Here is a 15,166-nt window from a genome sequence, read left to right on the forward strand (position 1 = left end):
CAAAATGCTCAGCTTGCATTATAGCAAACAATATTTGACTGGCTCACAGATGTCTAATCTTAATTTCTCTAGCTTCATCCACTGGGACTTCAAATGATGATAAAATACTGTCCCATCGGATAAACTACTCAGCATAAGAGCAGTTGTGATGATCATTTTAGTTGTATTTAGTCGTTTCTGTCGAGTACCATCTAGGCGTTTAGACATCAATTCATGCTAGCTTGAATTTTTACTTTTACAGAAGTGTCGAGGCAATATAGGACTCATCGAAACCAGAAAACATTGCTAGAAACTTAAGTGCCAACAGTATATCACTGTTTTAAACAAATTGTATAGTAAGAGTACTTGATCAACGGAGACACTTAACTGGTTAAGGGTTTCTTATGAAATTCACTGCTGAATCTACTGGTCCAGTAAAGGGCACAGAGTGGACCATCCGCCGACGAAAGCAGACAAAGAAAAAGCATTATGGGGTCGTGAAAATATCACCTTCTGGGGGTTCACGTCCTGCATCTGGATTTTAATATTATCTTCATTCCAAAATAACATATTGTTTGGGCCCATGAATTCATTTGCTTTTCTTTACTTGTTTTTTTGCCAGCCAGTCTCTTTCAATTAAGTTGTAAGTAAATACCCAAACAAGTCTCTTTCTTTTTCTTGAAATGCATGCATTTTAATCCAACAAAAAAAATGGGGCGCATTCATGAACCTTCAATAACAAAATAACATTTCAAGAGTCACAATCAATAAAAAGAAAAAGATTGAAAGTGATTGGAATGCAACTATGCATATTTGTTAATTGAATGGTTAAATATTCGGAAAAAAAGATCATGAGAACATGATACTAAGGCATAATTGAAAGATCAGAAACAGCTATCCACTTGTTGAGGATGAAATCTTTGCGACCTTAAGTATACTAGAAGGGGTGTTGTATTGAAATTTTATTAAGAAATATACTCCATATTTTTTTTTCTTTTTTAAAAAGATAGATAACCTAGAAAGAAAGTCTAAACCTTTGAAGGCTGCTTTAAATTGGTTGAAGGGTTTTGATGTTTGACCCTTTCTCCTATCTATATGCTACATTACACCATTTTGTGTGTTCGTTTCATCCAAAAAAAAAAAATCCATAAATTTCTGTCTAATGCTTTTTCGTGGATGAGATAGATATCATATAGGATTCAATTATTTGATGTGTTCGTTTCAGTCAAAAGGACAGTCATTTCCCGCTTTTTTCATGGATGAGATAGATATCATAATTGCCTTTTTTTTTTTTTTTTTTTTGTCGCTCTCAAACTCATCACCTTCATTCCGTTGAATGATTAGAGCACAAAAGTAACTGTTTTATCCAACATGAACAAAACTTAGATTGTGTATAGAAAAATTAGAAAAATGGTGTAATAAGAATCTCACCTTATACCAAAAATGTGTGTATGGATGCGTTATATACTTAGGCGGACCTCGATCACCTTATCCCAAAAATCTCTAACAAGCAATTTCAAGAAACACCTTCATAGATTTCGAAGCAATATAAAGTTGAATAAGTAAGAAAGGAGATTTAATAAATGATAGCTGAATCTGATAAAACAATTTTGATTGGCACAAAATTTGGGGGTCTTAAATCTTCCTTCTTTAGAGCAGAAGACGAAGTCCTTTCGAAGGGCATCGATATCTAGAGCTCTGATGAGCATCCTAAAAGGATTCTCCATTAACGTAAATTATTTGTTTCATATTTTGTTTTAGGTCAAATTATTCCACATGTAAATTCAGCATCTGTGCGGCCGAATTAATGAATGCATATAAACAAAAAAAAAATTCTTCAATTCCTAATTTTCATTTTATTCTTCGGTCTAAACTTAGATTATTCTACTCTTATATTAGCCTCCGCTCAGCATCTGCTGACCCAAATTAATAACAGACTGACATCCAGATTTATCTAAGGAAGTAAAGATTTGATAATTTTAACCAATCTTAATGAAGTTTATTGTTTCTATTCGCGCATTATAATTAATGATTAATCCACTATAAGAAACATAAATAAAAAAAAAATCTAGAACTTAAAAGATCACATCGGCAGGTTTTTCTAATCTACTTCACCTTGCTCTACTAAGGTCTTGGCTAGTTACATATGAATTGATACTAGTCTTCAGTCAATTGATAGCGTGTACTATATCTCAATCAGCATTTCTTGTTTGATTTAACTTTTTCTGTTGGCTCCAAAAGATACTACAACAATCAAGAAAATCAGATCCCTTGTACCAACTTCATATGACTAGACCAGATAGACTATGTCTACGAACATAGACAAAGTCTTATACTCCCTCGTACCTTTGCTTGGATTTTCATTCGATAGACGAAGAAGAGAAGTTGGTCCGAGTTGTTGCTTGTGGCCATCAATCTAAATGGAGGAATGAGCTTTGAAACTTTGAATTCTGAACCCTAATTATCATTTGGAAAACGGTAACTGAGAGTATAAATTAATACAATCACTCAAAGCAAGAGAAAAGGAATTTTTTTGTTGAAAGAAAGAAATTAAAAAAAGAAAAGAAATAGTTGTTCCTATTACAGAGGGTACCTGTCCTGTATTTAAATGCTGTTATTCCTACTTCTAAGGGGAGCTGTCCTCGTGCGGAATCCGCCGACGGAAGAAGACAAATTCCCGGGGTCAGAATGTGAGAATCAAGACATATTTTAAAAAGAAAAGGAAAAATGTATTACAAAATCAATAATTAATGTGGGATGCATACACAGATTGATACTAGGGTAATGTCGAGGTGCTTTTCTTGCAGTATTAAATTTGTTGTACGGCACTATGGCTATTGTCAATTCGTCATCATGCATAGTTGCATAAACAAAGCTCTATAAAAATAAATTATCTTATCATTATATTAAGACGTGAATACCTGAACCTCTTAGCTGTAGAGTGCTCCGAGTTTGAATTGTCAACAATCGAAATCATAGATGATGGGAATATGACATATGGAGAAACCTTAATATATTGCCCTGTCATCCTATATTCAATTAATTGCTAACCAAACAGACTAATTAATCTGGTGGATTATGTCTGGCAATCAATTTCGTTGGCTGAGAAGTGAATTAAATAAAGCTTCAAGCTTGATTTGCTTAGGGTTTGATAACGTTACACATTCAAGCTAGAATTCCACAAAAACTGATCAAATCCTTATATTTCAAGTGCGTTTGATGGTGCCTTGTATTTTCCAAGTTCGTCCTTGGCTTGGATCAAGAACCAACCTGTCTTCAATCTTTTTTTCTTTTTAACAACATTTAATTTATAACATATCTCTAGTCTATGTATCCCCAACTTCTGTCTACATGTTCCTGTCCTTGCATTCTTACATCATCAGCACTCGTAGTGTAAAATCCTTATCTGTATACAATTAATCTTGAACAATCATTTCTAAAGAAATTTTAAAAGCGTTTACCTATGTCTGATTTTGGCCAGTCCAATTAATTTACACGATGCAATCATGCAAGTTTTCTCTGACCACAATCGTAGAAACTCACGTCAGTTAAATGCAATTCAGTACGCAATTAATAGGTCCCCTCTAGATCCTTATAATAGGTGGAGAGAATGAAGTGTCAAAGAATCACCACAGAAAGAATTAGGGTTCAAAAAATTGGTAATGATATGGACATGACTAGAAAAGGAACAAATATAAGGAATCAGTGTTAATATTAGTTAATAAAAAAAAAAGAGCGGAAAGAAATAGAATTCGGAACATCTAGGTATAATAAAATGGTGCCAAAGTTACCGATCCAATTTACCTTCAAGAATAACTAGTTTCTGTTAATAGCTCATCTAAAAGGTCAGGTCCCAACTCCCAAGTCCTCAAACGCCAAAACATCTTCGTTTCGACCTATTTCTCATCTTGTGCACCTCTTTCAAGGCTGCAACTGGGGATGATCCACCCATGTCTTCACATCCCATTTCCTGCAATGATCAAAGGCCAAAGCTGCCTCCTCTGCAGTATCAAAAGTTCCATGCCAAACCCTTATCCCATTTCTTGTAGAATCCCTTATTTCAGCTGCATTATTCCCCCACGGCCGCTTTCGAACACCTGTATATTGCATTTCGGGCTCTTTTTGAAGACTGAAGATGATTGCATTCTCATCAGTACTGGTACTGCTGGATGGACCAGTGTCCCATAAGTACCTTGTCTCATCCTCATCACCAGCAATGCAGAAATCAAGATTTTCACCTTCTGCAATAATTTGCTTGTAAGATGATGACAAGACTGTTTTATGGAAGAAAACTGGATCCAGGAAGGTTCCATTCGTAGGTTTCTTCCTTTTTCTCAGGTTAGTAGTCAGTACTCTTTTGATGAGAAATATCTGAACGGAAGAAACTTCAATTGTCATATGATTAGGAGTTTGAAGGGTACTAAGAAGCTTGTATTATATACGTGTACTGGATTTATATAGATGATTGCTGTCAAAATTCTCTGACAACTATTCGTTCATGGAATTCCGACCAATTTGATGCCCCCACTGGAATTTTTTAGAGCATACATGTTGCAATGACGCTCACAATGCAAAATATTTGCATTGCCATGACGTCATTTGCGGTCTGCGGGATTCAAAAAAGAATATAGAAAGGAAAGATTGCATTTTTCTTTCTTAATGGATGAGACGGCTGTGTCCAAGAATTTCAAACTTCTGTTTTCCTATTTTACTTGCATTTCTTTTATATTTTCTATTATCTCATTACTTACGTACTCGAGCAAGAGACATTGCAATGCATTTCCAATAGTGAGCACTTGTTAGTACACCACAATCATATTTACATTAACATGTAAATATACATATTAACAATTACTATCCTACTTCATATTTATATAGATTAAAAATTTCATTTTGAGTAACAAATGGGAGAGAGGATGGGAGGAGAGGGAGAGGAGAAGAGAGGAAAGGAGGAAGAGGGGGAAAGGAGAAGAGAGGAGAGGAGGAGGAAGGAGGAGGGGAAAGAGAGACATGGAGAAGGAGGGGAAGAGACAGAGAGATAAAAAAAAAAAAGAAAAAAAAAAGACGGGTGGATTCAAATGATGCAGAGGTGGCAACCAACAGTGGTGGGCTCAGATGATGGGGGTGACTATGAAAGCGAAAATGGTTGGAAAGAGTGGTGGTAAAAAAAGAAATAAATGTGCATTTTTATGTATTTTGTAATGTGTATTTTAAACTTTGTGATATTGTTAAAAAGTTTATATGGTCAAAATTATTTGAAAACTTGTACTATAAAAACACGCTTAAAAACACGGATACAAAACAGAGTGTTGTCCCACACCTAGCCGCCAGTGCCACCAAGCTTCTTTCTTCTGTTTTCCAAGATAACATATGAAGTTGCTTTTTTACAAGCAAAACTCGTTTTTACGTTTTCAACCATTTGCTCAATGGTTATACTATGTATTCTACTATTAATTTAGTTTTACTACCTTAACCCGCAAAAGATTTAAACACGGCTTCTCGTAACATAGTTTCCTTATCATTTGTACCCTAAAAATTTGATGTTGGCCACATTACAATTTCATCATGTATGATGCTATATGGTGATAATGACAGTTTCTTTTTTATCATTATACATGATCAATTTGTCAATAATAACGGCCATATTCTACCATCCAATATAATCTATTCAATAGAACAAAATATTCAAGCAAAAGGTGTGTTCTTTATTCAGCGTCTTGTCCTAGATTTAGCATAATCTCCACACTTAATAACAGATTTTCTCAGCTTGACATCCATTTAACTTCGGTTAGAATAGATTACCTCCATCATTCCATTGCTTCCTGGACTAGATTAAAAAAACATCTAAATTCCGAAGTTTATGTTAATGATTTAGGGAGGAGAAAAAAATAGTAGTATGGAGCAAGCTATGCAAATCATCATATACAAATAACCCAATGTTGGTAGTCATTTGAAAAAGAATTGTCTAATATAATTAACGTAGCTTCTTCCAAAATTTTAACCACTGATTGTATGTCATGAGTAGTTCTAGAACCTAGAAACTTTCTCGTACTAGTTTGAAAGTCTGCCAGAATTGGCATCCTACAGTATCAGCAAAATATATATGCATATATATATATATGTGTGTGTGTGGGTTTGTCTATATATATATATATATATATTTGAGAGCAATTTATTACAACTAGTTAATGCACCTTCTCTTTAGCATCTGTAGTAGTGGTCGTGTAACTATTTTAATCTTGTGATTTTCCAGAACCTTGTATACGTTATGATCATCTAACTTACTATCCATTCTATATCAAACCTTTAAATTCAGCATGATAAAAGTCCTTTTTTTACCCATAATTAGCCTATTTTTAATCCACATAAGAAAGCTTCAATGATGCCTATCCCAGGTCTTGCGATTCCTTGTTTGCAGCTGCTGAAAAAGTTCAAGAAGTCTATAAAGGTTTGCAGCACATTTGCAAACAAAATTTTCGAACTGAAAACATGTCCGTTTCTATACCTACTTGTTAGAGACTTAATAAGCAATCAGTTTGCAAAGACAAGTTAAATGGCAATAGTTTATATAATAATCTGCAATAGCAATCATTAGCTTTGTTGGATATTAGGCCAAGAATTGAGAGAAATATTTGGAGACAAGGGTAGCTTCAATTGTTTTCTTGTTTTATTTCTTTCACACTCTCTTATATTGGTTTGGAGCTTACAAGGTCTATTTATACTTGTAAATGATCATTCTAGATACATAGAGAAGTGTTCCAACCACCCAAACAACTCTTTTAATTTCCATCATTCTAGAGAATATTGCAATTATCTAGAGAGCATTCCAACTACCTCATTAATCAAGCTAATTGATTTAGCACATTATTCAACATATTCCCCCTTAATGTGCTGTTCTTGAACTCCAAGCATCTCTCGAAAATAGTTGAACTTGTCTTTTGGAAGTGCCTTGGCAAAGATGTCTGCAACTTGGTCTTCACTCTTGCCAAATTTTAGTTCAACTTCACCATCTTCAATTCATCTCGAATAAAATGGTGTTTGATAGCAATATGGCGAGTTCTACTATGATAAACTGGATTTTTGGCAATGTCAATTGCTGATTTGTTGTCACAGAACATCATCGTAGCTTCCTTTTGTTTCTCATCAATGTCTTCAAGAATTCTCCTAAGCCAAATGGTTTGTGATGTTGCCAAACTTGCAGATACATATTCAGCTTCAGCTGATGATTGTGCCACACTTTGTTGCTTCTTTGATGCCCAAGAAAATTGTCAGAACTGCCTTCGAATTTGGACAGTTCTGACAGGAATGTTTGGACCCATTTTTCTCCATGCTCTGTATTGATTCAGCTTTTGATCCAAACGTGAAAGTTATACCCTTATGTCCTAGCTTTCCAACGCCTTTGGAATTTCTTGATTTGGATTTGTGAGCTGTGAGTTATGGTCCAGCAAACAAACCCTGTTCGTCACCCGAACACGTAAATTTCTGGTACTGTTTTCCATAATTTCGACATGCTTCCATTCAGATCTAGATTAAGGTGTCTTCATGAGAATGGTAGCCCTTCCTCATAGCTTCGAAGCGGTGTCTCACCCACTTTGATCCGACATTCCCAACCTAACTTTTGATCAAAACGGTTTTTGGTGCCAAATCTGGCCGTTTCCGCACGCGTGCATGTGCCGATTTTGCCGATTTTGCCGTTTTGTTTAATTTGCGTCCTTTAGTAGTTGTTTGTGTGATGATATGGCTCAACCTTCTGCTACAGGCGAAGGCGGGCTAGACGGAGCCGGTGGGGCCCACCGGCGACCCGCCGAACCCTCTGGTTCGCCTTAGGGGGAGGTGGGGCCGTCACAAAAATACTCCAGAATCAAGCGAAAAAACAATAGCCTGAGTTGCTCTTCATATCATCAAGGCATCCACCCCAATCACTATCACAATAACCATGCAAATTTAAAGTAGTGCCTTTGTTGAATTTGATGCCTTAATCAAGTGTCCCTTTGATGTATCTTAACACTCTCTTGGCTGCTCCAAGATGTAATTGACTGGGATTGTGCATAAACCGTGATAATAAACTTGAAGCAAACATGATACCCGGCCTTGTAACTGTGAGATAAAGCAAATTTCCGGCCAAACTTCTATACAAAGTGGAATCAACTTTTTTTTCACCATCTTTCTTGACAAACTTTTCACTTACAACAAGTGGTGTAGCCCTAGGTTTACAATCAGCCATGTCAAATTTTACAAGAATATTTTTCAGTATATTTCTTTTGACAAATAAAGACTCCATCATCATATTGATAAATCTCCATACCAAGAAAATGATGTAGCAGTCCCATATCATTCATTTCATATCTTTTCATCATGTCTTTCTTAAAATCAGCAATCATCTTCTCATTGTTACTAGTGTAAAGCAAATCATCAACGTATAAAGCAACAATGAGAATGTTTGAGTTATCTTGAGTTTTTACATATAAGGTTGGCTCACTTTTACTCTTCATGAATCCTTGCTCCATGAAGTAAGAATCAATTTGACTATACCAAACCCTTGGAGCTTGTTTCAATCCATATAATGCTTTCTTCAACTTATACACTTTGTCTTCTTGTCCTTTTTTGACAAAACCTTGAGATTGTTGACCATACATCTCTTCCTTCAATTCTCCATTCAAAAAGACAGATTTAATGTCAAGTTGGTAGAGATTCCAACCTTTTTGAGCTGCTACGGCAATGAGAGCTCTAATTGTATCACATCTTGCAACCGGTGCAAATGTTTCATTGTAATCAATTCCGAGCTGTTGTGAAAAACCCTTAGCAACAAGTCTTGCCTTCTTCTTTTGGATAACCATCTGGATTCATCTTAACTTTGTAAATCCACTTGATACCAATGATCTCCTTGTCTCGAGGCTTTTCAACTAGTTTCCAAGTCTCATTTTTCTCAATTGCATAAATTTCATCTTCCATTGCCTTTCTCCAGTCATTTTCTGCATATGTTTCTTCAAAATTTTCTGGTTCAAGAATGCAAAAATTGTATCTTGTATAAACATCGCTTAAACTCCTCATTTTCTTTGGAGTTGTGTTTGGAGAACCAACTCGAACTTGAATTTGGAGTTGATGGTGGACTACTTGTTGGTGTTGAACCATCACCATTTTCTTTTTCATTTGTTGAATATTCTTCTTCGTCATGATGCCAAACACCCTGTTTCACAATCTTTTTCTCATCCCAATTCCAAGCAGCATTTTCATCAAATACAACATCTCGACCATTTTGTTTGTCTTCAAATTAAACAATCTATAACCTTTAGACTTGGAGCTATAACCAACAAAAATACATTTTTCACTTACTTCATCAAGCATATGTCTCTTTTCTTTTGGAATTTGAGCATAGCAAATGCTCCCAAAAACCTTCAAGTGTTTCACTGACAGTTTCCTTCCACTCCATGCTTCAATTGGAGTTTGATTCCATACGGCCTTTGTAGGATTTCTATTGAGCAAATACACAGCTGTATAAACGGCTTCAGCCCAAAATTCCTTTGGCAACCCTTTGTCATGTATCATGGATTTTTCCATCTCTATCACAGTTTGGTTCTTTCTTTTCGAGACTCCATTTTGTTGTGGTGTGTAGCCAACGGTCAGCTGCATCTCCAAACCTTCATCTTCACAAAATTTTTGAAATGCATTTGAGGTGTATTCCTTACCACGATCACTCCTCAACTTCTTGATATAACAGCCACTTTGTTTCTCAACAAGACTTTTGAACTTCTTAAAAATTGAAAACACCTAGGATTTTTCTTTCATGAAATAGACCCAAGTCATTCTTGAAAAATCATCAATGAAAAGGATGAAATACTTGTTACCTCCATGAGAAGTTGTCTTCCTGGGCCTACAAATATCCGTATGAATCAGCTCCAAGATCTTCTTGGCTCGCCATACAGCTCCTTCAGGAAATGGTTGCCGGTGTTGTTTGCCAAGTGCACAACCTTCACAAACTTCATGTTTCTCCTCAATTCTTGGTAAGCCATATGTCATCCCTCTTTGTTGAAGCACTTTGAGACTATGAAAATTCAAATGGCCATACCTCTTGTGCCACAACCATGAATTTTCATTGACATTTACTTTCAAGGCTTGATTTCCACTATAATTGAATTTGATTGGAAAGTTTCGATTGGCTTGCATTTGAATTTTCATCACAAGTTGTCTACCATCTTTTTTATCATAGATGCAGCACTCATAATCATCAAAGTTAAGTGCATATTTATGCTCAAGAAGCTGTCCAAGACTCAATAAATTTTGGTCTAAATAAAAAACAAATAAAACATCACGAATGAACTTCATACCTTGCCTGATTTGGACACCAATTGTTCCCAATTCTTGTGCTTGAACTATGACTCCATTGCCCATCTTCACTTCAGTCTTTATAGATTCATCCAAGTCAATAAAAATGGATCTATCTCTTGTCATATGATTGCTACAACCGCTGTCAAGGTGCCACATATTGTTCTTGACTTCAGTGGCTATGTGGCAAGCATAGAATAAGTTACCTTCTCCTTGCTTGTCTTCTGAAAATTGTACTTGGTGATTGGTCTTGAATCTGCAATCCTTCTCAATATGGCCAAATCTTTTGCAATAGTAGCACTTTGGCTTGTCTTTGTGCCAACAATCTTTCTCAAGGTGATTGGTCTTGCCACAATAACTGCAAGGTGGTGAATTTTCAGCATTAAGGCCTCTTTGAAGGTTGTTTCTTCCTCTTCCTCTTGAATTTTTGCCTCTGCCCCTTCCACGGCCATATCTACCGCCTCTTTGTGAGTCTCCACCTCTTTGGTAGCTACAAGATAGCTCTCGTTCATTGGTATTGGGGGTGAAATTCAGCTTCGATTGGAAGTGCTTTCAAAAGATTTTTCAGCATGTCTAGCCAATCTTCTCTCATGAGCTTTCAACGATCCCATCAACTCTTGAACACTCATTGAAGAAATATCTTTTGTCTCCTCAATTATGGATACCATTGGATCAAATTTTGGAGCCAAACTAACAAGAATTTTTTCAACAATTCTGCTATCACTAATTTCTTCACCAAAGGTTTTCATTTCATTTACAATTGTGGTGATTTTTGTGTAGTATACTTTCATAATCACTCATTTTCAAATTTTCAAGATCTCTTCTAAGAGTTTGAAAAGTAACATTCTTTACATTAAGATTTCCTTGAAACTCTTTTTGTAGAATCTCCCATGCTTCCTTGGCATGATCAGCTCCTATAATTCTTGAAAAAAATATCTGAACTCACACCTTGCTGGATGTGTGAAAGAACCTTTGCATCATTCTTCCTATGCTCTTTAAGTGCTTTTAATTCTTGATTGGTAAGACCTTCTTCACTTTCTAGTTCTCTATAGCCATTCTCTACATATTCCCACAAATCTTGTGATCTGAAAATTGTTCTCATTTTTATGAACCAATGATCATAGTGCTCACCGGAGAATATGAGAATTGGAAGACCATCAGTAGTATGATTGGCCATCTTGTAGTTGGAAATCTCTCAAATTTTTCTGGTTTTAGGGTATGGACTAAGGCAATGAAACCGTAGCTCTGATGCCAATATGTTGGATATTAGGTCAAGAATTGAGAGGAATATTTGGAGACAAGGGTAGCTTCAATTGTTTTCTTGTTTTATTTCTTTCACACTCTCTTATATTGGTTTGGAGCTTACAAGGTCTATTTATACTTGTAAATGATCATTCTAGATACATAGAGAAGTGTTCCAACCGCCCCAACAACTCTCTTAATTTCCATCATTCTAGAGAACATTGCAATTATCTAGAGAGCATTCCAACTACCTCATTAATCAAGCTAATTGATTCAGCACATTATTCAACAAGCTTTGCAAAAGGGAAATTAAGATTACTAATTGTAACTTTCTCCCTTTTTTACCATCGGTTATCATATGGTTACTCCACTAGTCTCTCTCAATCCCATAAAAATTATTCTAAACCTTTTTCATCAGTCTAGTATCGGTGTATGTTGTCTTGTAATTCTTGATGTTACTAAATCCCAAGTGTTTTAGTCTGTAATATGCACATCGATTAGCACAAACTATTCTTTGTTGTGTCTTTTTGCCTTTGGCCTCAAAAAAGATTAGTAAAACGACATATAACATCCTGTGAGAGCTAATAAAACTCAATTCAATTGGATACTGTTAGTCGTATTTGACTTGGAACCCTTATTAAGATTGATTGTACTGATCTGTTGATTGTATTATTTCCCCCTTGTTTGCTGTTATGAATCAACGAAAGTGAGTATTGAATTTAGTAAAAACAAAAAATGAATTCTCACTAGAAAGAATAAACAGTAATCGGTCGCAGAGAGAAATTCTGCAAATATAAAACAGTAGCTGTATGCTATAAAGCTCCTGACTGAAAGCAGGCAAGCAAATTACTATGAAAAAATCAGTGTAAGCTAGGATGCTCAATTTCTTATTTACCTTTTGAATTAAAGACCTTTGCTACTGCTTGAACCCAATTTTAAGAATATACCTGATGTGACTAGTACTACACTTCCAGCACCTGAAACTCCGGTACATGGAATTTGAAGAGAACATGCAGCTTTGCCCATGTTGTTTTAGAAACTTGTTAATAAACAGGGTTGATTATGATGAAAATCTACTAATGACCTTGTTTTTGCTTTTGTACATCTAGATTATTGCTCCTGATTATCTTTATCTCATCTATAGATTTGCTTTACTTTGACAACAATTCCATCATAAGTTAGAGATATTAGATTTACTATTATAGTTCAAAGGATATTTGGGACATTTAGATGATTATTACCTGTTCCCTTTTTTGTTCGTAATTTCATGTATATCCTCTTCACCTGATCTGTGAATGAAATAGATATCCACTTATCATACATATATCCACCTGACCTTTCTTCATTCCAGGCTTTTTTGCTCTGAAAATCAATGCATAAATTCTCTTGAACCTAAAGCAAAAAGTTTGGTGGATCTCTTTTCACGCTAAAAGTAACTCATTTAATCAATTTTAAGATGGCGGTGAATAAATAATATTAATTTGCTCAAGGGCACCCTCTAGGGCCTTCGTATAAATGCTTCACAAGGAATCTTTTGCAAAATTTCTGTTGTAGCCCTTTTGCATTGTTGTCTGACATCATAGTAGAAGGAAAATGGAAATGGCCTACGGGAAGGAAGGCAACAGCAGGGATGAGGAGATTAAAGGAGGCCACACCTGAAAGTCTGGTTCCCTTGACAGATTTTGAGGATCAGGTTGTTTGGGAAGGATGCCGCTCCGGAGTGTTCAATACCAAGTCCGTCATGAAAGCTCTATATACAACGAGAGGAGAAGTATCGTGGAGTAAGTTGGTTTGGGGGAAAGGCTATGTTCCAAGATATGCTTTTATCGTTTGGCTTTTATGTAAAAAGAAGTTGCCTACAATGGATAGACTTCGAAAATGTGGTGTATCTCTGATATCTAACATGTGTGTTTTTTGTAAAAGAGCAGAGGAAAGCATGGAGCACCTATATTTCAACTGTTGCATGACAAGACCTGTGTGGGCTAAGGTTCAGCATATGTGCCTGACCTTTAGGGGCTCATGCTCCTGGGATCAGAATCTAGCTTGGCTTGCGGCACATTTGAGGTCAAACTCCTTTGCAGACCAATTGAGAAGATTGTGCTTTGCTGCAACAGTGTAACAGATATGGAGATTCAGGAATGCTGTCATTTTTCAGTCAAAATCGGTTGATTGTTCTAGAATTCTAGAAGATATTGTGGAAGCAGTTAGACATGCAACTAGTTTTTGGACAAGTTTTCCAAAAACTCAGGAAAACTGGTCTCTTGTGCTTGAGTAGGGGTCGGACTGGAAATGCCTCGTGTAATAGTATAGCAGACAAGTAGTGCCTTGCATGATGGAGCAAGATGTGGTAGTGGTTTTTCCTATTTCCTCCTACCATTGTGTACAAGCCTTATTGCTTTGATCAATAAAAGCTCCTATTATTTGCCCACAAAAAAAAAATTGTGCTCAAGTACTTCAGGTGTCAACAATTTTTAAGAACAAAATCGAGTCCACGTAGCTGCAGAACGATAATCTGTCTGTGACATTTCAAACTAAAGCCCTAAACTGGATGTATGGACCCAAACAATAAAAAGAAAGCCCAAGTAGGGGCAGGCTTACTTAACAAAGATCAAAACCTTACGGTTTGATCTGCTCCTATATTGACAGGGATGTAAGTGAGTTTGATCGGGTTGAAAATCTTACTGTTTAAATTTATTTGATTATTTTAATGAATTAAAATTTTATTCAAATTTAATTTGTTTATTTGCTCAACTGAGACTGAATATTATCAAATGTAAACAAATCAAGCTCAATTCGAATATTGAGTTCATTTTTCAACCCTATATATTGCCAAATCAAAACCAATCCAGCTCTTCCTTATAAACGATTATAATTCCATCAATTCAATTTTTCTTTTTTTTCCACTAATTCTTTTTTTTTAAAAAAAAATAAAACTCTTTAAAAAGAAAAAGGTCTTCCCCTTTCCTATCCATTTTCTACGAATTCTTCGGACCTAAACAGAAACGAAAAAGGTTTGCAACAATATTGGTACAAAAGCCACTAGAAAATGTACCTCTTTGCCATTTATAATAAATTTCCTTTTCAGAAAACTGGGAGAGGAACTTTATAGTATGATTTTTGTTGCAGTAGATACGTAGTTACTCCGATTGCAACAAAAAAAAAAACAAGAAACCTTATTGTCCTTTTTGAGTGTGACATTAACAAATGAGATGCATTGCAGATATTCATGTTTTTGTAGTATATGTTTCCAAACGATATAAATAACAGGAAAACTGAAAAGAAAGAAAATTGAAAGAGGACCGCCGCCCAATTGGTCTTTTCCGGTGGCCGTGGACGCCTGCCAGGCGCCAATTCCTAGCTGACTGGTAATGGAGAACGAACTTTGACTCTAACGCAGCAGCCAACGAGACTAACACAGACGGTGGGCCCCTGGTCAATTTAGGCAGGACAGTCAAGTATTCTCCCACGACCAAACAAACAATAAATGTTTCATATAAATACTAATTTTTCAGACAGAAAAGAAACCGCACCAATCATTTTTCTATTCAGCAACAACAACTTTTTTTTTTTTTTGTCGAAAATTCAACAACAACTACTTGCCTATACATGTCTTTATTAAACA

At 35.8% G+C, this 15,166-nt stretch overlaps 1 protein-coding gene across 1 annotated transcript; it reads left to right on the plus strand.

Annotated features, from left to right (window-relative positions):
* Positions 1–13,174: 13,174 nt before the first annotated feature.
* LOC113776822 lies at positions 13,175–13,663 on the plus strand. Its single transcript, XM_027321880.1, has one exon. It carries the CDS (start codon positions 13,175–13,177, stop codon positions 13,661–13,663), a length of 489 nt encoding a protein of 162 aa, XP_027177681.1.
* The last annotated feature ends 1,503 nt before the right edge of the window (positions 13,664–15,166 follow it).

Source organism: Coffea eugenioides, chromosome 7 (assembly GCF_003713205.1).
Source record: "Coffea eugenioides isolate CCC68of chromosome 7, Ceug_1.0, whole genome shotgun sequence".
In the NCBI taxonomy this organism is placed as follows: domain Eukaryota; kingdom Viridiplantae; phylum Streptophyta; class Magnoliopsida; order Gentianales; family Rubiaceae; genus Coffea; species Coffea eugenioides.

Bases quoted from the DNA above. Each gene is read 5' to 3' on its own strand.
- LOC113776822 (XM_027321880.1), top strand. From the start codon at position 13,175: ATGAGGAGATTAAAGGAGGCCACACCTGAAAGTCTGGTTCCCTTGACA.